Source organism: Pteropus vampyrus, unplaced genomic scaffold (assembly GCF_000151845.1).
Source record: "Pteropus vampyrus isolate Shadow unplaced genomic scaffold, Pvam_2.0 Scaffold44, whole genome shotgun sequence".
NCBI lineage: Eukaryota > Metazoa > Chordata > Mammalia > Chiroptera > Pteropodidae > Pteropus > Pteropus vampyrus.
In genome coordinates this window covers 3,929,541-3,951,818 of record NW_011888825.1, presented here as the reverse complement: position 1 = coordinate 3,951,818, position 22,278 = coordinate 3,929,541, and the positions used below count along the sequence as shown (strand labels likewise).

Below are 22,278 nucleotides of genomic sequence, written 5' to 3'. Positions count from 1 at the left end.
TCTAAAATGGATAATAAGTAAAATTATGATATCAGTAACAGCGGGATTTTACTACATGCCAGTCACCATTCTAGGCATTTTACGTATATTATCTCACCTAATTCTCTTAACAATCCTAAGAAGTAGGTGGCTATCATATCTCTCATTTTACTGAGAAGAGAACTAAGGCACAAAGAGGTGGCTGAGCTATTACACTAAAGGGATTTCTAAGAGATTGCTTAGAGCTCATAGACAAAAGTCAGCACTGAAAGCTTGTTCTGATTTAACTTCCTTCAAAGGCATCCGATTACCAGTCGACTGTATTACTCCCTGTGTTGTATTATCATCATTCCTGCCCATATAAGTTTTGGGAACTAACTAGATCTGTTTGTCTCTTGAAGTTTGAGTTCATAGACAATTATTTATAACTGTGCATTATAATGCTTCTCTTCAGATTAATGCCCAAAGCATCACTTCGAGAATGTGTTAAAAAATCATATTTCTAGGCTCCACTTCTCAGCGAATCTGATTACAAGAGAAAGCAAGAAACCTGGGCTTAATATGCCCTCTGTGTGAGTCTGATGTGCAGCCACAGTTGAGAAGCACTTGATTTTGAACAGTGGGCAAGCTCTACACTTTTTTGATCAAGCACTCCTCACCAGTAAAAGTATTTTGAGTCTGGATAGCTACTATTTGTATATGTATTTATTTGTAAATAACATACATGTATTATTTTGCCTACATATTATATATTATAAAACAAATGCAAAGATAAAAGTCAGGAAAGGTAAGAATGAAAAAAATAATATTTTTAAGTATTTGTTTTACATATTAAATAAAATTCCCATTAAAACTCTAATTAACATCTGAGACTGAATTTGCCTCATTATTTGAGCAAATTTTGGTTTAACACTCTATTATAAAGAGATTTTTCAGACCTGGTTCAAAGTTTAGTTTATTTTTGACACTCAGTTTTAATGGTTGTCATTAGAGAAAAAAGAATTTTGCAAAACCTCCAAATGGAAGAAGTACATCATTGGCAGTACACATTCTTTTTTCACTACCATCTGCTAATTAAACAATAATTTTTGATGAAATGTGGCTACTAATTTCCATAGTCCCTAATGTAAGCCAGTAGCTCATGCAAACCAATTGGAAGATACGTTGTGTTTTAATAACTTGCAGGCTTAAAAAGCACTAAAACTTTTTATATGAAACAATTTTGTGTATTGGTTTTTCATTTATTAGGATCAAATGGGGCTACCAAATATTCTTCATTAGATATAATGAAATTTTCTAAAGTATCTGATAGGATGTTACATAATGTTAAACAATGCTGAAAAATTATCTTTGTATTATGGAGACATATACATTTATATGATCTGTGTATATATATAATCTATATATATTTATAATTTTATATATTTAATACTCTATTCTGTCACATATATTTATACTAATATATATTTACATATGCATGTGCATACAAGTATAAATATATACACACATACATATATGTTAATATACATATATTTACATATAATATAGACAAATATATACACGTATATTTCCACACATTACATATGTATGAACACTATATATAAACGTAAATATGTACATATGTATAGTTAGGGTGACATTCATCATAATGATAGTAGATATAAATGCACATTTCTAGTAGACTTTTTAACATTTAAAATATTTGTGCCAGATGTGATTAGGTTGGCATTGTTATTACTTCCCAATGTATCTGCAAAAGGGCTCAAGCTAGAAGTGTAGTTATGCCATTTTCTTGTCGTTTACCCATGTCTGCATTATTACTATAACCTTCAAACAGAAATTGCTTTGCAGGAAACTTTTAATACGATGTGCACATTTTGTTAGAGTTAGTTTAGCTAAAACTCTGCACTGAATCCAACACATGTCAATTTCTGTGTCTCAATATGTTGAAAACACAAGAAAACATGGAACCCCACTGTCAACTGCTCCATGGCATGGACCTTCTGGTCTTTCTTCGCAGCACCTCCCATACTGTGACTCAACTCTGCTCAACATATGACAAATGAGGGGACCAGTCAGCCTATTATGCAATACTAGTAAAGCTGGATTTCTTTCTTATCTCTCCAGGTCTATGGATTTAGAAGTTTGAAGGAATCTACCTAAGCACGCAATGGCTTTTTAAACTTAAAAACAATCTAAGATCCTTTTGAGAAACTTCCCAGAAAAATTCCCTTACCTCCAATATCTGCACTGAGAGCAGTTGGTCATTGAAATCCTGAAGCCTCGGATTGAGAACCCCTTTTCCAAAGACATTTTATGTTCTCATGAAGGAATTTGGTTTAGTTAGAGAAGCATTAGGATTTATCCACAGATTTTTTTTTTTTTTTTAAAGATATAAACTTTAGTACTCAGATTTCTCAAACCAGGTCACTTCTTTTGTGGTCTCTTGTGTCAGTGGTAGACACTGTGGAAAGTCATTTCTCATCCTCACCTGAATTCTTTTGAACATCTTAAAGATCTCCTTCAGGATGTCCCCCAAAACAAGTAATATGTTATATTAGGACTTTCCTAACCAGAAAAACAGAGTTAGTATTTTAATTCTCTATTCTCTAAATAGTGCATAGAAGACAATGCAGTTTCCTTCTGCCACGAGTTAAATCATTATTTGCTCTGATGAAGTCAACAGGATATAAACCACAACTTGATGGCAGAGCAAAGTGTTGGTTTCTGTTCTGGTCTCCCTTCCTTTCCCAGTCCATGTGGTCAGCATTTCCATACTGATATCCTCCACTGATATCCATGTTTCCTTAACCTTCAATCAATCTGAACCTCTCCCCCAATTCAACATATTATTTCAAATTTCTGCAATTTAAGTTCATTCTTGTATTAACTTCAAAGTCTTAATAGTATAGAATTTATTAAAAAATTTTTTTACCATGTCTTCTTTGAGCAGCTTGTCCTAGCTGCCTTGCTTTCTCCTGGGGCATCATACAGCAGAGAGAATTGAGAACATGGAATTTGGAGTCAGAAAAAGTAGAGATCAAATTCAAAATCAGCAACTGAATGTCTTTGTGGCTTTGAGTTAGACACTTATCCCTTCTGATCTCAGTTTCCTTATCTCTACAATGGGAACAGGGATACTTGCTGTTTCTGGCAGTCATGAGGATTAGACCTTTTCTTTTTTTAATTTAAAAAGTGAATATCTTTTAGTTTGTAAAAAACATACTTGGCCCTACCGTTTTCTTTTCTTTCTTTCTTCCCATCCTTTCTTCCTTTTTTCTCCATAATGTTCTTTTTTCTTTCTTTTTTTTTTATGGTTTCTACTTTTATAACTCAGAATTTATACAACTCAGAACATTTGTTTTAAAATCTCCTTCAGATTGTTCTATTACCTCCAATTCTTGGGGTGTAAATTCTCTCATTTTTTTTGATAGCTGAATACTGTCCCATTTGATGGATTGTTTTTGGCGTGGTTCTTAATTTTTGACTTTAAGTTTCTCTTCATAGCAAAATGTTTACTAAGGGTGTTCCACATGGCCTAGATTGTAGAAATACCTAAGTGCCTTGTTTTTAAAAAATCAACCTCTACTCTGTTCAAGGATACTGTTCAGTAGTTGTCACTTCCCTCCCCTGCAATCCAAGTTTTTCCTCCCTACTGGATCATTCCAATTAACTTACAGACATGCTGTAATAGCCCCTAATTTGTCTTATTTGGATATTTCCCCTTATAGCAAAACTTCTTGAAGTCTATATTTGTTGCTCCAATTCTCCCATTCTCTATTCGACTCTCTCCTTTCATACTTTTGCTACTCCCAACTACTCTCATCAAAGTCACCAGTGATTCCCCTGTTGCTAAAACCAATGGTCAATTCTCAATCCTCATCATACATTTGGTCACTAGCATTTGATCCAGTTGATTATGCCTTCCTTCTTTTTCTTTGAACATTTTATGCACTTGGTTTCCAGGACATCCCTCTCTCTCTGTTTTCTTCCTGTCTCAGTGGCTCCTCAATCTCTTTCTCCTTTGGTGGACCCTCCTTCTTTCCCTGCCCTTATATGCTGGTGTGTCCTACGGCTCACCCTTCATACCTCTTCCCTTTATTTTTACTCATTATCTCAGGGCTTCGGCATTTATTATTTTCTCTGCCTGGAAAGCTCCCCCAGATATCCTCAAGCTTTGCTCCTTCACTCCAAGTCTCAGTTCAGGGGTTTATCAGTTGCCCCTTCCCTGACCATCCTATATAAATTACACTTCATCTCTAATACTACCTATTCCACCTTACCTTCATTTAATTTTCTCCACAGCACTTATCCTAACCCAACATACTTATTATTACTCATGTACTTATTTGTTGTCCAGCTTTTTCACAAAATATAAGTCTGTGAGGGCAGCAAGTTTATCAGTTTGGTTCAATGTTGTATACCTAGCTATTGGAACAATACTGGCATGGAAGAGGAAACTGATAAATATTTATTGAATAAGTAAGTGAATAAAAAAGATGGAAATACAAGACACATTTCTATTTTTTACTGAGCTGAAGTAGGTGTTGCTCAACTTATAAAACTTCTTTTTTGTTGTTCGGTGTGTTCAAAAAGAGGAAAGTTTCATGCTTCATTTCAAGTTGCCAGTTTATAAAGAAATTATTAAACTGTCAAGTGTTACTTCCATATCAAGAACCATCTACAGGTGTTAGAGTTCTCAACCTGAGGTTCATGGGTTCCATGGATGGGCTTCAGGGCTCTGTGAACTCGCTGAATTTGTGTGAAAAATTTTCTATATAGGTGTTTATGTGCATCTTCCTTGGGAAAATATTTATAGCTTCCATCAGGTTCACAAAGGAGTCTGTGGCCCAATTAGAGTTTTCAAATTACTGTAATCTTCCTTGGATATTGATCAGCCCAAAGCTAACATGTTGAAGATCAAAATCAATCACCTTCCTTCAAAACCATCTCCTCTCTTGACTTGCTTAGAAGCAAAGCACTTTGGTGTTGGAAGTAACACCCATTCAGGTGTCCCTCTAAATGTTCTTGATAAATTGTTCCCCATGCTCTACTCAGGTATTCATAAAGCAACATTGCAATACAAATCAACTTTAGAAACTTTCACCTGGGCTAAGCTGAACAGTAATTTTCACACAGTGAATATCTTTCAGGCCCTAGGATCTAGAGAATGTGTTGAATCCCTTTTCTGCTGGTCATTTTTCAGATATGTGAAGATATCCTGATCCACACCTTCCTCCTCTCCTCTCCTCAAAGTCTTATTTCTCCAGAGGAGATAGCTCCAGTTCCCGCTAACATTGGGACAGGGCACTTCACCATACTGACAACTCCTTTTCTGAATGCTCTCCAGTTTGCCAATTGCCCAAGATCGAATACACATATAACACACACATAACTCCAACCGCTAAAATTTGGACATGATACTTCTATTAACGCAGCTTGGTATCACCAATGACTGTGGCTGAGTGCAGGATGGCCTGGATATGGGCAAGGTTAGAAGCTCAGAAACTGGTGAGGAGGCGGCAGCCGTTCTCCTTATCTCGCTTAGAAATGTGGAAAGAAGGTAGGGATACAGAATGGAGAGAGGGAGAGTTGTCTGAGAGATAAGGAGGTAAAATCACGGGACCTGGTGACTGTTCGCCTGTAGAAAAGGGAAGGAGAGGAAACGGAGGAGGCAAGGATGGCATCCGTGTTGGAGTGAGTATAAGGGGGTACTGGGGATGAAGACGGACAGAGAAGAGACGAAAATGGGAAGAGAAGTTGGCACTCCACTGAACACCAACGCTGAAAGGGGAGAAGTGGAAGAACAGCCCAGGAAATGCAGAGTTTGTGAGAGTTGGAGAAGCAAGACAGAGCTAGGTGGCAGCACATTAAACGCCCCAGGAAGGCCAAGTCGGGTAAGAATGGCAAAGGGGAGCAAGACCCAGGTTAAGAAACAGAGATGATGGCTCAGCTTGGGGTGTGGGACTGGCAAAGGGGTCTGGAATAGACAAGGGAATTATCTTTGTAGCCCTCTCAGTGTTTGGCCTAGCGTCTGGAACAAACTAAGGCCTCAATAAACGTCTGTTTGGTGAAAACTAAACGCACTGAAACTTGGATGAATGACTGAACGACCGGCTGCAGGCGACAAATAGCCGCGGTAGCGCGACGGCGGAGCGGGCGAGGAGGGGCAGCGCGGCTGGCCAATGGGAGCCCGTGCCTCAGTTTCGGCTCCGCCCCTTGTCCTGCCTCTCCCCGCAGCCGCCTGTCTCTCGCTAGCTGCCAGAAGCGCGCGCAGCCCCGGGTTTCCCGGAAGTGCCCCCGGAGCCGGCGCCACAGGCCTAGGTGAGCGTGCGCGGGCTGGGCGGACCCGGCCGAAACCTCCTGGGGTCCAGCCTGGCGCTGCCCACCTCTGCGCTAGATTCGGCCGGGCCCCGGGGAGCGGCTCCAGGGTCGGTGGACGCGCGCCGTGCTCTTGGGAGCGCGCCCGGGGACGCGACGAGTGCGGGGGAAGGGCGGAGGGGATGTGAATAAACTCTGGGGTCGTGGAGACGCCTGTACCCCACCTAGCTCTTCTTCCTGGAGCCTGTGGGCCCCAAGACTCTCCAGCCACATGTCTGGACTGGGACTGAAAACAGGCCCCTGCCTCTTGTCTTCCCTCAAAGGCTGGCAATGAGCCTCCGGAAGAGAGAACCCTGTTGGACTGATGCCGGGACTCTCTCCCACCGGGGTGCTGTGGGAGTCGGGGCGGAGAATGGAGAATATATTGGTGGGCCACACTGCTCAATGCCTTGCAGGGCTTGAGCATCCCTGGCCTCCGGGGATGTAAATGCCAGTAGCTTCCCAGAGCCGTTTGTGACAACCCATAAACCCGTCCCCGCAAATTTCCAAATGTTGGCTGCTCTCCTTTCCAAAATTCAGGCGTTAGAGCGTCCTATGTTTGAATTTGGCTGCCACTGCGAGCCTCAGAGATTCCTGATCTATATGTAAACTTTAATACTTGTCTTGCAGGGTAATAGTGAGGATTAAAAATGACACGAACAGAGCCTAATATGTACCTGATACATAGTGTTAAAGAGAACATTACTCAGACACTTGTTAACGATGGTAAGGCCCACTCGACTCAGCGGTACTACTACAATGAGGTTTGTGGTAACAGATAGAATACAAGGCCAAGTGGAGATACATAGAGTAGGGTGGAGGTCAGGAAAATTATTAGCAGGAAATATCTGGATTAAGGGGGCATTTCTGGCTGAGCTTGCCTGACAAGAGTTTTGCTGAAAGCAGACTATGGTGAATAAGGAATTTGATCAAATATCAAGGGTGGTACCACGGGTGGGGGATGTAGAATCTGATCAAATATCAAAAGTGGAGGATTTTTTCTAAACTGGACCCAGCAAGGTTCTTGATAAAACTACACTAGAAGGCCAAAGGTCCAGGCCTAGTTAAAAAGAAGACTCAGGAGCTTGACTAAAGTTTGGTTAAGGAGAGAGTCTGTCAATAGCAAGTTCTCCACAAAAGGTCACTTATATATGTATGTATAGTATACTATGTATAGTATACTAACCTAGATGTACGTTTTAAAATTCATTCTAATTTGTTATAGCTTTAACAAATATAATTACTATACATTTGAGATAACCTTAAAATTTTTTTTGTAACTAATGAGCAGATTCTCATGAAGTCATTGGCATATAAACCCATAAACCCTCTCTAAAGTAATTTAATTTTGAATAATTGAGGCACTTTTTTTTAACCATTATATGAGAGTATAATAACAAATCAGATTTAAATATTTTATAAGATCCATAGTTTTCCCTAAATGTCATTTTCCCTAAATGTTTTTTCTAAATTGCTATCTTAATTCGGGAACCAAATAAGTTTGAATGAGTCTGCTGATCAGTCTCTTGTATCTGAAATCTTGCTGCTTGTTATTTGAAGCTCAGAAGCCAAATAGACTTAGTGAAGGATACATGTGTATTTATTCAACTTTTAAAACATTTTTTAGAGCTGCATGTTTCTCTCTAAATAGAGCTTTAGCTATTTTCTACAAATTTTGATACGCTGTGTTTTCATTATCATTTAATAGGAAAATATATTTTGATTTCCTTTGTGATTTTTTCTTGACCTTAGGTTATTTAAGATTGTTATTTAATAATTTCCATATATTAGTATTTTCTAGATATTTTATTGTTGTCGATTTCAAATTAGATTGCACTGTGTTCAGAGAATATATACTTTAAGATTCCAGTCCTTTGAAACTTATTATGCATATTGTGTTTTGGTGACTGTTACATATTCACTTGAAATGAATGTGTATTCCGCAATTGTTAGATTTAAATATCAATTCAATCAAGTTGGTTGATAGTGTTATTCTGATTTTCTATATACTTACTGATTTTTTTTTTTTTTAGTCTTCTTTTTCTATCAATTACTGAAGGAAGAGTTAAAATCTCCAACTATGATTGAAGATTTGTTCCTTCAGACCTGTTATGGAGTATATACACAGTTAGGGTTGTTTTGTGTTCTAGATGATTTAACCAATTTATCATAATGAAATGTCTCTCTTTTTTCTTTGTCTTTAAGTCTCTTGGTCAGGTACTGATATAGCCAAACCAGCTTTTATGTGCTTGCTGTTTGCATAGAATGTCTTTTTCTCACCATTTTATTTCCAAGCTATCTTTGACTTTATATGTAAAATATCTCATGTAGACAGTATATAGTTGAGTCTTGTTTTTTTAAATCTGACAATCTATACTGTATAATTCAAGTATTTAGTCCACTTAGTCCATTTACATTTAATGTAATTACTGATATGGTTGAGTGTTAGTCTACCAAATTGTCTTTTTTTTCATTTGATCTTTTTGGCATTTATTCTTCTCTTGATACTTTTCTATCACATTTTGGGTTATTGAATATTTGTTAGTATTCCTTTTTGGTTTTTTAACTATACCTCTTTGTGTAATATTTTTTACAACTAGCAGTATGCATCCTTAGGCTATCGAAGTTTACCTTAACTTATCAGAGTCTACTATTGTACCACTTTATACTTCGTAATTCACATTTCTCATTTCCTGCCTCTCACTTAACACCTTTACACTTCCCATTTTTCACCTGATACCACCACTCACTTCCCACTATCTCTCAATTAGCTGTTACCCCCTCCTTTGTACTATTGTAATATCTTTTACTTCTACTTATGTTATATTCTATTTATACTATTATTATTTTTGCTTTTAACAGTCAGTTACCCTTTAAGCTGGTTAAAAAATAGAAGCATCATGCTTTATAGTCATCATATATTTGCTATTTTTGGAGATCTTTCTGTAGATCTTTCTTTCTGTGGATCTGAGTTTCTCTTCAACGGGAAGAATATCCTTTAAGCATTTTTTGTAGTACAAGTAACTGCTGAAGAATTCTCCTACCTTATTTATCTGTATAATGTTTTTATTTTTCTTTTTGAAACATGTTTTTGTTGGATGAAGAATTCTGGGTTAATGGTTCTTTTTCTAGAATTTGCATTTGGTTCTTTTTATAATTTGTTTCTTTGTAGAAAGACCTTATATCTTTTCTCATTAAGACTATTTTCTTTAAGTCCTCAGGCCATCTTGGGGTTGATTTCTCTTGATTGCTTTTTTGCTTGACTTTGAATCACATTTTCCTGTTTCTTTATATGTCTAGTGATTTTGGATTGCATTCTGGATATTGTGGATGACACACTGTTGTTGCAAAGGATTCTGTTTTCTTCCTACAAAGAGTGTCGACTTTTGTTCTAGTAGGCAGTTCAATTACTGAATGATTACCTTTGATTTATGTTGGCTTGGTTTTACGCTTTGTTATGGCAGATCTTTGGAAAGCCCACAGTGTTTTCCAAGTTCTTCTAACTAGATCAGACCAGACCAGTAGACTAGGTCTCCCCCTGTGGATCTTGTTAAGGGTTGGCTTTATGCTCGTTAGGGCAGAGTTAGAGTAGGTCTTACTCTAGGGCATAGTCTTTACTCCTAATGTGTGACCTTTCTGGTATCTTAAAATGCCTTGAGCATTAATGAGAGCAGAGGTCTCTCCATATTCAGTGGTCAAAATCTCCCATGTCTCTCATCACTGATTGGCCTTTCATATCTCTCTTTTGCTCTTAACCTGGTAACAACTGTTTTCTGTTAAACCTTGCATAGTTTCATCCTGCTAATGAGTAGCCTAACCCTGGGTCAAAGGCTCACGGGGAAACCCCATACAGACTTCTGCCTCTATCCCCATAGCTCTCTCTTTTCCACTGCCCTGTTCTTCAGATTCCAGCCACTTCAGTGGCTCCAAATTCTGATCGCTGCCTCCTCAGTTTCTATTTTTTAAAGTGAGACCACTGATCCCTGCTTGAGCTTCACCTTCCTGCACCATGATTGGGAAATTGTCCTCATGCAGACAGCCAGGATGATCATGGGGCTCACTTCATGAGTTTTTCTTCTTAGGGATTTCATTCTTGCCTGCCCGTTGTCCACTGCTTAGAAACAGTTGCCTTATAAATTTTCTCTAGTTTTGTAGTTGTTTACAGTGGTGGGCTGGTGGTCTTGTCAATACTATCAATTACTCTGTCATAACCAGAAATAGCATTCCTGAACTATATTTGTTGAGAATATATGTCACATGTGGCTGCTGCACGAGTATATACATATATATATTAACTTTGCTATTTTTTTGAACCCTTGAGAAATTTTGCTTTTTTGTTGTCATTGTTTTTTAAATGATTTTGTGAATTGTTTCATGAATTGTTTGGGTGAAGTGGAAGAGATGAGGACATCGCTTCTTATACTTTAAGGAAAAAGCAACTGTTAAAAACTAGAGTATTGTACTGATTTCTAATTAAACCAGACACCCAAGGGGTTGGGTGTTTTTTGATGGTTGTGGTTAGTGTTATAGAGAAGTGATGACCTCTAGCTCCTTCATAATGTTTAATAATCCAATATTAGGTATGACATGCAAGAAAGCTAAGTAGATATAGTACATGATTCTTTTAAAATATTTTAATATTGACTTTGCTATTTAATATTTCTCTTTTCACCATCTTAGTTGCCATCTTCTATATTTTAATACCATTCACTGTAAAATAGTGATTACTTAGTACAAGTCTGTAAGTATGTTTCTGAGGTAGTGAGTACTTATTCTAAATATTTTTTTAAGCCCAAGATTGAAAATTTCAGGTGTGACAGGTTTTTCATAAATTTCCAGTTTTCAACATGGCACTCAAAAGAGGTCACTTAGAAATTTCATTTTACCTTTTAGGGAAGAGTTAATTTGTTCTCTTCAACCTTATGTTTATTATGGAAGCACCTGATTATTTCAAGCCTTTATTTCTAGGGCACTGATGTCTTTGTTCAGCTTTTTTTTTTTTTTTTTCAGTCTGCAGACACATGTATGCAGATATAGAAGTATTTTGCAGAAGAACTGTTTATCTGGAAACCCATAGTGAAAATACTTCATGTGGTGCATTTCATTCTTCTACTTTGGACATTTGAAGAACAAGAGGGAATGTTGTAAAATGGTCAGGGTAATGGTGCTGGTTTAGATATGGTACTAGTGGTTTGCTTTATGACTTTAAGTTTAGAGTCTTCAAAATAGTATATTCATTGATTTGGAAAGAACTGCAGTTGACTCCGAGGCCTCTCAGGTAGGGCTTATGAATTTGTCCTTTCTGAAAATGTGTCTCTTTCCTCTGTATAGCACTTTATCTCACTTCCTCTCTTGTGTCCCTGTGAGAGGCTCTGTGAAGACCTGATTCTCCCCAGAGACAATTTCATCCCATAAGCACTTCACCTAAAAGGACTTGGACAGGTCACACAATGCCCTTTGAACGGGAGCAGGCCCTAGTCCTGCTGCCACCATCAGCAAAGGCCGAGGACTCCCTATTTTCTGGACCAGATGCTGCCACACAAGAGGAACCCTCCAGCCCTGAGATTGCACGCCAGCTTTTCAGGCAGTTTCGTTACCAGGTGATGTCTGGGCCCTGGGAGACCCTGAGACAACTTCGGAAGCTCTGTTTCCAGTGGCTGCAGCCAGAGGTTCACACCAAGGAGCAGATCCTAGAGATCCTGATGTTAGAACAGTTCCTGACCATCCTGCCTGGGGAGATTCAAATGTGGGTGCGGAAACAGTGTCCAGGCAGCGGAGAGGAGGCAGTGACCCTTGTGGAGAGCTTGAAGGGAGACCCCCAGAAACTGTGGCAGTGGGTAAGCAGAGGATATTATGATCTGTGAGTGAAGCACAGGGCTCCTGTAGGGTCTTATCAGATGTGTTACCTTTTTTCTGACACCAAATATGTGGAAGTGCCCCCATTTCAGCTACCAGTCACAAGTCATAAGGGCCATCCATACTTAGGACTGACTGGCTATAAATCTGGAGGTTCCCACAACCCTTTCCTTAGATAATTTGTTAGACTCATAGAACTCAGGAAAACACTTTATTTACATTTACCAGTTTATTATGAAGGATATGACTCAGGAATAGTCAAATGGAGGAGATAGCTTCACATAGCTTCCATGAGTTTTCTGGGCCACCCATTTCTATGTGTTCACCAACTCAGAAGCTCTCTGATCTTCACAGTTTAGGGGTTTTTATGTAGGTTTTATTGCATGGTTATGATTGATTAATCGTTGGCCATTGATGATTGAAAATTCCCAGCCTCTTTCTTTTCCCTGAGGTTGAGGGATGGGGCTGAAAATTCCAACCCTCTAATACCCTGGTTGGTTCCTCTGGTGACCAACCTCCAGTCTGAAGCTATCTAAGGGCCCACCAAGAGTCATTTCATTAGCATAAACTCAGGTATGATTGTGAATAACAAAAGTCACTCTTTTTATTCCTGTCCTTCAGGTAATTCTAAGAGTTTTAGGAGCTCTGTGTCAGGAACCAGGGACAAAGACCAAATATATATTTCTTGCTATACCACATCAGTGTATCCCCATGCCTAACATAATTCTTAGATTCCTTGTGACTCTCAACACTTTTTAGCCATTATAGTTTGACGATAAGTTCTCCCATCCTATTCCATCTTTAGACTAGAATGTTTGAGAAGTTGTTCAAAACACACCGGAATTTCAATTGGTAGAGACAGTCCAGTAGAAACATAATTTTAGTGGCATTTCTCAAAGGCCTGCCAGTCCTACTTCAGGTCTCAGCTTTTGGGCTCTCTCAGGATACTTCCCTCACTGGACTAGAAGTAAAAGCTGTTTTTTTCTTTCGCCATGCTATGCCCCTGAGGACTGCCTTATGATCTGTTATAGAAGGTTATTTTGTATCTTTCAGAAACCCTCACTCTGGATCTTTCAGTAATTAGTACTATGTGGTCTCTAGATCAGCATCCAAGTTCTGGGACAGGACATCTTATCCGAGAAGGTGGAATCTGCAAGCTGCCAAGTGGGGGAAGTGGAGTCCCATCTTGAAGTGATGCCTCAGGAGCCGGGACTTCATAATTCACCTTCTGTTCCAGAGGAGCCACTGAGCCACATCGTGAAAGAAGAATCTGACACAGAACAAGAATTAGGTAGGGACAGTTATTCATGGTGGTGTGTGGTGCTATATTGGAGAAATTTGGGGATTGTGGTTAGTAGGCCTGAGAGTGAGTTGAAAATGATAATGCTGCCCAGGTTAGGGTATCTCTAGAAAGTCTAGAAATAGGGTAGACCTATATGATTCACCCTGATTTGGAGATTCAAAGCTCTTAATTTAAACCACTTTATTACTGGGCTAGACCTTTTGGATTTTGGTTCTGAGGAAGGAGGTAGGAGAAAATATGGGTGAGACTTTTGGGAATGTTGTAAGGAGTTGCAGTTTGTTAGGGAGGCAAATACAAGTCTTAGAATCATGGATGGTTGAAGAGGACATTTAGTTTTTCAAACTTCCTTCTCACTTCAGCATTGGCTGCTTCTCACCTTCCTGCTCAATCTGAGGAAAGGCTCATGAGAGAACAGGACTTTGGAGCCTCACTTCTCCAAACGGCACCTCAGGTGAGCTGGGTTGCCTTGCTTCTCTTACCCCTGAACCAGGCTTTGAGGATGTGTCAGTAAGGAAGATTGAAAGGAGAAGGATTCTCAGAAATGGAGTAGAAAGAAAGACCTCGGTAGGATAATGAGAATAATACCTGTAGTACAAAATCTGAGTTTCAATAGGCAGAGTGTTTCCTAATTGTCATCTTGAATAATGGAATCTGGGCCCTGGGAGAAGTTGCTGTGAAGAGTCAATCTTGTCTCTTCTTTTTAATTATCTTTGGGTTATGCTACGAAAAGACTATTTCATTTTCTGGTCTAGGCATTTCACATTGGAGTCAGTTTGAGATTTTGAATGCTTGTCTCCAATGTGGCACAGGTTAATCTCCCCCTACCCCCATCTTTCTGACAAATTTAAGGAGACATAATTGACAAACAATAAACTGCACACATTTAAAGTGTACAATTTGACATATATGCAAACATGAAACCATGAATGCAATCAAGATAATAAACATATCTGTCACCCCCAGAGGTTTCCTTTCCTTTCTGCTGCCCCTCTACACTCCCCCAATCCCGAGGCAACTACCGATCTGCTTTCTGTCACCATATATTAGTTTGCATTTTCTAGACTTTTTATAAAATGAAATCATGCCATGTGCACTCTTTTTCCTGTATATAATGTATCTTTCTTGCTTGCTTCTAGTGTTTTCTCACTGGTTTTTAACAGTTCGGCTATGATGTGCCTTGGAGTAGTTTTCTTCATGTTTCTTGTGCTTGGTTGGGTTCATTGAACATCTGGGACCTGTGAGTTTATAGTTTTCATCAAATTTGGAAAATTTTTGATCATTATTTATTAAGTTGTTTTTTTCTGTCTCCTCTCCTTCTCTATTTCTTTGGGGACTCTGAGAATAATATGCACGTGGAATGTGTATAATGATACTGTACATACATATATTAGATCTCTTCAAATTGTCCATGGCTTACTGATGCTCTTTTCTCTCTTTTTTTTGTTTCACTGTGGATGGTTTCTATTTTTATGTCTTCAAGTTAATTAATCTTTTTTTCTGCAGTGTCTAATCTGCTATTAATCCTATATAGTGTATTTTTTCATCTCATGTATTTTTTATCTCTTGAAGTTTGAACTGGGGTTTTGTTATATTTCTTGAACATATGGAATATAGTTATAATATTTGTATTAATGTCCTTGTCTACTAATTTATCAATTTTGATGTCAGTTTCAGTGTATGGATTAGTCTCAACAGTGACAAATATTAGTTGTGTTTTCCTGCTTCTTTGTATGCCTGGTAATCTTTGATTGCATGTCAGACATTGTGAATTTTACCTTGCTAGGGGCTTGATATTTTTGTATTTCTCTAAATGTTGTTGAGTTCTGATCTGGGATGCCGTTAAGTTACTTGAACAGTTTGTTATATGGCACCAGAGAAGCCTTTAGTCTGGGACTAATTTTTCTCCACTATTGAGGCAATATCCTTCTGATTACACTATTTGATCTTCTTGATATATAAGGTTTTTTATACTGGCTGCTGGAAATATGGTGTATTTCCAGCACTGTACAACTTCAGGGGATTATTCCCTCTGCTTCTTTTGGGTTGTTCTTTCTTGGACTTGAGGGAGACCCTCTGCAGATCTCTGGGGCTTTCTCTTGGTATGGCTCCATCACTCTGGGCTTCTGCCCTGCTAACTCTATAGCCTCTTTGGCTTCCCCAGACTTTGAGTTCCTTCTGCTCAACTCTGGGGGGCTGCCTGGCTCTGCCAGGGTTCCCCTACCTATGCTGCTCTGGATGCTCTCTCTAGGCAGTAAGTTTGGGCAACTGTAGGATTCCCTTAATTTGTGTCCCTGCTTTCAGAGATCTCTTTTCTGCTCTTCCTAATGTGCAATATCTGCAAACCATTGTTTTGTGTATTTTGTTTCCTTTTTTTATTTGTTTTAGCCAGGAAGGTAAACCAGTACCTGTTATTCCATCTTGTCTGTAAATGAAGTCTCTGTGACAGGTTCATCTTGATTATATAGTTAACAACTCTGAAAAGTTGCATTTGATAAAAGTAAAGTTTTTCAGGAACCTATTCATCTTAATTAAAACATTGTTTCAAACCTTTGGGGAATTCTTCTTGAGACTTGCCTGGTGAGATAATTTAGAGTACAGGTGGATATAGGGAAACCAGTAAGTGGTGCTTAATGTGGGGCTGAAGACCAGGTCTGAGCTTCAGCTTTCGAAGCTCAAAGATTTAAAAACCAGAATACCAACTTTGTAGTTTACCCCAGGCTAGAGGGATTGGGAATGGGGAGAGGAAGGATATACCTTTTAGTGATTCAAGGGTGCCTTTCCTGCTTTCAAGGTACCCAGAAACCAAATTGTTAGATAGGAGGTTACTTGGTGAAACAGGTTGGATATTCTGTTAAATATTTCAAGCAGAGTTGGAGGATTATAGTAAGTACAGAGTACCCCTATGAAAAGTATATATAATTTATTAACATATTTTAATTAGTAGAATTAAACATTAACTCCACGTAGCGTATTGACATTAACTATGACCTGTTCTGGATAGCTTAAAATTAAAACACTCAAAATCCTTACCAGCAGCACCATGTGTATATATCTCTGTGTGTGTGCGTGTGCACTATATTTAGTAGATAACTAATAGCCACTTGCTCAAACAAAAATCATCCCTACCCAATCCCAATATCCCTCCCTCGAACTAACAACAACTATTTTCAATGAAAAGACTTTGATATTCAATGGAATCCTTTGTAAGTGAAGGGATTATCTATCTATCTATCTATCTATCTATTATTTTTTATTAAGTTTATTGGGGTAACATTGGTTAATACAATTATATAATTTTTAGGTGTACCTTATAATTTGACATATGTATATTCTATTGTATGTTTACCATCCAAAGTCCAGTTTCCTTTAGCTACCTATATTTGATCCACTTTACCCTCCCCCTAGCCCCCTATATTTGACCCCCTTTAACCTTCTACCTACCCCCTCCTCCCCCACTCCCTACCCTCTGGTAACCACTAGTCTATAGTCCATGTCCATAAATCCCTGTTCATTTCTTGATTTTAGGTTTATATCCCACATATAAGTGATAGCATGTGATTTTCAACTTTTTCTGTTTGGCTTATTTCACTTAGCATAATTATCTCGAAGTCCATCCATGTTGTCGCCAATGGTAGTCTTTCATCTCTTCTTAGGACTGAGTCATATTCCATTGTATATATGTACCACAGCTTCTTTAGCCAATCATCTATCGTAGGACACTTCAGTTGCTTCCATGTCCTGGCCACTGTGAATAATGCTGCTATGAACATCAGTGTGCAAATACCTTTTCGGATATGGGTTTTCAAGTCTTTGGGGTAAATACCCAGTAGAGGGATTGCTGGATCATATGGTATATCAAGTCTTAGTTTTTTGAGGACCCTCCATACTGTTTTCCATAGTGCCTGTACCAATTTGCAGTCCCACCAGCAGTGTATGAGCGTTCTTTTTTCTCTACATCCTCTCCAACATTTGTTATTACTTGTCCTGTTGATTATAGTTATTCTAACAGGTGTGAGATGGTATCTCATTGTGGTTTTGATTTGCATTTCCCTAAAAGCTAGCGATATTGAGCATCTTTTCAAATATTTGTTGGCCATTTGAATGTCCTCTAGGGAGAATGTCTGTTCAGGTTCTCTGCCCATTTTTTGATTGCATCATTTGTTTTATGTTGTTAATGAGTCATATGAGTTCTTTGTATATTTTGGATATTATGCCGTTATCGGAGGCGTTGCTTGCAAATATATTTTCCCATTCAGATGGTTGTTGACGATTTCTTTTGCTGAGTAGAAGCTTTTTAGTTTGATGTAGTCCCATTCATTTATTTTAGCTTTTACTTCCCTTGCCTTTGAGGTCAAATTCATAAAATGCTCTTTGAGTCCAAGGTCCTTGAGTTTAGTTCCTATGTTTTTAATGCATTTTATTGTTTCAGGTCTTATATTGAAGTCCTTAATCTATTTTGTGTTAATTTTGGTGTGTAGTGATAGACAACAGTCTAGTTTCATTCTTTTGCAGGTGGCTTTCCAGTTTTACCAGCACCATTTATTGAAGAGGCTTTCCTTTCTCCACTGTATGTTTTTGGCTTCTTTGTTGAAAATTATTTGCCCATATAAATATGGTTTTATTTCTGGACTCTCGATTCTGTTCCACTGGTTCATGCATCTGTTTTGTTGCCAATACCATGCCATTTTGATTACTGTCGCTTTGTAGTATAATTCGAAGTCAGGCAGAGTGTTGTCTCCATCCTCATTCTTTTTTCTTAGGATGGCTTTGGCAATTTGGGGTGTTTTGTGCTTTCATACACATCTGATGATTTTTTTGTTCTATTTCTTTAAAACATGCTGATGAGATTTTGATGGGGATTGCATTAAATCTGTATAATGCTTTAGGTAATATGGTCATTTTAACTATGTTGATTCTTCAAGTCCAAGAACACGGAATATCTTTCCATTTCTTTGTATTTTCTTCGATTTCTTTTAGTAGGGTCTTGTAGTTTTCATTATATAGATCCTTTACGTGTTTTGTTAAATTTATTGCTAGGTATTTTATTCTTTTTGTTACAATTGCAAAAAGAATTATTTTTTCCATTTCTTTTTCTGACTCTTCATTATTAGAGTATAGGAATGCCGTGGATTTCTTAATGTTGATTTTGTATCCAGAGACGTTACTGTATTTGTTTATTGTTTCTATTAGTGTTCTTGTGGAGTCTTCAGGATTTTCTATATAGAGAATCATGTCATCCACAAATAGCGACAGTTTGACTTCTTCGTTTCCTATTTGGATGCCTTTTATAGCTTTCTCTTGTCTGATTGCACTTGCTAGGACCTGCAGTGTTACACTGAATAAGAGTGGCGATTGTGGACAGCCTTGCCTTGTTCCTGATCTTAGTTTTTCACCAGTACTTCAACATTAAGTATAATATTGGCTGAGGATTTGTCATATATGGCCTTTATTATGTTAAGGTACTTTCCTTCTATACCAATTTTGTTAAGTGTTTTGATCCTAAATGGATACTGCATCTTGTCGAAGGCTTTTTCTGCATCTACTGATTTGATCATATGATTTTTATTTTTTAATTTGTTTATGTGATGTTCACATTAATCGATTTGCATATGTTGAACCGTCCTTGTGCCTCTGGGATGAAACCCACTTGATCGTGATGTATAATCTTTTTAATATGTTTCTGTATTTGGTTTGCTAGTATCTTATTTAGGATTTTTGCATCTGTGTTCATGACAGATATTGGTCTGTAGTTTTCTTTTTTTGTGTTTTAGTATCAGAGTAATATTGGTCTTATAAAATGAGAAGTATTGCTTCTTCCTCGATTTTTTGGAAGAGTTTGAGGAGAATACGTGTTAAATCTTCTTTGAATGTTTGGTAGAATTCAACTGGTAAAGCCATCTAGTCCTGGACTTTTACTTTTTGGTAGGTTTTTGATGATTGTTTCAATGAAAAGAGATTTTTTGAATGTAAGTGATTACTTCCCCTAATCTCTTCCAGAAGTTAGGAACTTGGTGACTAATGCCAGAAAAATATAGTAGTGTCCCTACACAGTGGTATTTTATTATTAGAAAACATGACTAAATTAGATCCTCACATAGACTTGGGGAAGCGTTTACTCACATTCCCATGTTTTCAAACTTTGAGAAAGAACAGTACAAGAATTTTGTGCAAATTAGTTGTGGTAATGTCTCGTAAGCCCACAAGATGGTGCTGTTTCCACAAAATCGAGATTGTTTCCCCATCAAATCTCATACTTTGCCTTTTCAGAATAGGAATTTAGATTTTCTTCCTGTTATAAAAATGAGAAAAAGCAATATGGTTGCAGTTGGTGTCTTGCCTCTTAAGTAAGGGTATTATTCAAGTATCCCTGCTGCTTGACAGCTCCTTGAATGGGTTTTGTGGTTTTCAGCTGGAGGTACACTGTTCGGAGACTCCTGAGGTATCTTCTGATTTTGAAAGGACTGATTGTGGCCCTTGGGGATTTTGATGGCTATATTCTAGTTTGTCTTGTACTGAACTTAGTTTCTACTATTATGGTGCCCACGGAATAGGCTTTGTGTTGAGCAAGCCAAGCAGGTAATCAGATGTTATGGTACTTGGCATTCCCATCCTTTTCTCACCAGTGCTGATGCAAGGGTCTGTGTTCTGACTGTAAAGACCAAGAATTATATTCAGCAATGTTTGCTCAAGCTGGTTAGTTTCAAGAAATTGATAAGGTAGTTTCATTCACAGAAGAATGACAAAATTAACTCAATAATGCCTACTTTAAAAATAAAAAAAATAAAGTTTATATTAAAATGTGGTTATAGTTAATAAATATATAGTTAAATACGTTAAGGTCACTTTTCACCTTTTTATCTTTTTTGCCATAACAAATTCACTTCCTTCCTTCCTTCCTTCCTTCCTTCCTTCCTTCCTCCCTTCCTCCCTTCCTCCCTCCCTTCCTCCCTTCCTCCCTCTCTCTCTCTCTCTCTTTCTCTCTCTCTCTTTTTCCTTTTTCCTTTCCCTTTCTCCTTCTCTTTCTCCTTCTCCTTCTCCTCCTTCTCCTCCTCCTTCTTTCTTTGCTTAGTATCTGCTAATGAAAGACTTTTTGGTGTCTCCATTCTCTTTCAACCATTTCCACTTCCCTTTGTTGTGCTAGGACTGAGAATGGCTTCTCTGAGTAGTGTATTATTTGCAATAGGAATATAATTTCACCTTTTCAGTCTCTTCTTTTCTGCCTTCAATAGTGTGGTTGGCTATTCATGACAATAGTCTGTGGCTATCAACTTTGGGGTTCCTCAGAGTGTACAGAATCTCTTAATTCTCCTTGCAAACCCTTAGGGGAGGTGAGTCTTGGAGATTGAGTATCCCATAGACTACATATGATAGTGATAATAAAATGTATCATCTACTGAGGACTTGTTTGCTAAGAGCTGTATACTTCACCCAAACAGCATATATTGAGTAACTGCTCTGTCTTGGACAGAGTCTTGGGGATTGGAAGAGTGCAGTGGAGAGTCCTTTTCTCATGGTATTTATGTGCTTGTTGAGCCAACTGTTAATTAAATAGTTTTATATGTGTGTATAAAAACACATTAGGTATTCTGTCATATACATATATATTTTTTATAAACTGTAATGAATGCTATGAATGAAAAGTATAGTGTTCTATGAAAACAGATGACACTTGCATTTATTTCTGTTAAGCCTCTCAACAATTTTTGAGTTCAGTACTATCATTAGGTAAGGACCGAGGCCCAGAAAGATTAAGTAACTTGCTCAAGATTATGCAGCTAGAAAGTGGCAACCTGGGACTTGAAACCTAGTTTGTCTGACTCCAAAGACTGTGCAGTTAATCACTCTGCTATATAAACTTAGTTTCTAACAGTTTGTTCAATCTCCCCTTGTTGGGGAGATTGAAATTTGAATTCATGAAAGTAGACCCTAGTAAGACATCCTTAGGTTTGAGTCTCTAGTTTGCAGTTCCCTAGGGAAATGTTGTGGGGATAACTGAGGGACACCTTGCTCTAGAGAACCCACCAATTTCCCACTCACTGGGAGGAAAACTGATTTAACCTTAGACTCTAAACTCAGAACTATCAGGAGATTCCAAGTGTGAATGGCTGCAGCATCTCTCTCTGCTCTGAATCCCCAATATGTTTCATAGTGAGACTTACAACTCAGTTGACTTCATGTTGATTCTTCCACCTTTTTGCCGATTTGCAGTTGTTTTTCCAACAATTACCTTTTTAATGTCTTCTTTTTTTCTCTTGAATTTCCAGATTTTAATAAAATATTGGAAATATCAGGCACCTTCTCTTCAAAGACCTCTTAAGCACTGAAGGAGTTAAAGAAAAGGACAGTATAGAAAGGGCTCTTACATTCTCTCTGTTCTCCACTCTTAAATACATACAACTTAAAAAATACATAACTTAAAACCTAAATGTTTTCTAACCAGGGCAAGAAATACTAATGTAGGGACTGTAGTTTACTCTTCAACTTTTCCCTTGAACCACCTCCCATGACTTCTTACATCTTCTGGTGGCCAGAATCCTAAGGCACATTCATTTCTTCTCAGCCTCCTATAGGCAGAGAAGGTAGAGTTCAAAGGCTTTCATTGGAGTCATAGCCTTGTATTTTTTTTTTTTTAGGAGCAATGGAGGAACCTGGATTCCACTCAAAAGGAGCAGTACTGGGATTTCATGCTGGAGACCTATGGGAAAATGGTCTCAGGAGGTGAGGGCATGGGTTAGACCGATGGAAAGAAATGGGAACATTATTAAGCATTTTCTGTGTAC

General features: G+C 38.1%; 1 protein-coding gene across 1 annotated transcript in view; it reads left to right on the top strand.

Moving 5' to 3' along the window:
* The first annotated feature begins 6,447 nt into the window (after positions 1-6,447).
* ZNF18 (zinc finger protein 18) overlaps positions 6,448-22,278 on the top strand; it is a 22,508-nt gene continuing 6,677 nt past the window's right edge. Inside the window, exons 1-5 of the mRNA XM_023529852.1 lie at positions 6,448-7,065; positions 11,350-12,176; positions 13,297-13,486; positions 13,858-13,949; positions 22,132-22,228. Coding sequence (XP_023385620.1) covers positions 11,790-12,176; positions 13,297-13,486; positions 13,858-13,949; positions 22,132-22,228 — 766 coding nt within the window. The 5' untranslated portion in view covers positions 6,448-7,065; positions 11,350-11,789. The remainder of the gene's footprint in view (positions 7,066-11,349; positions 12,177-13,296; positions 13,487-13,857; positions 13,950-22,131; positions 22,229-22,278) is intronic.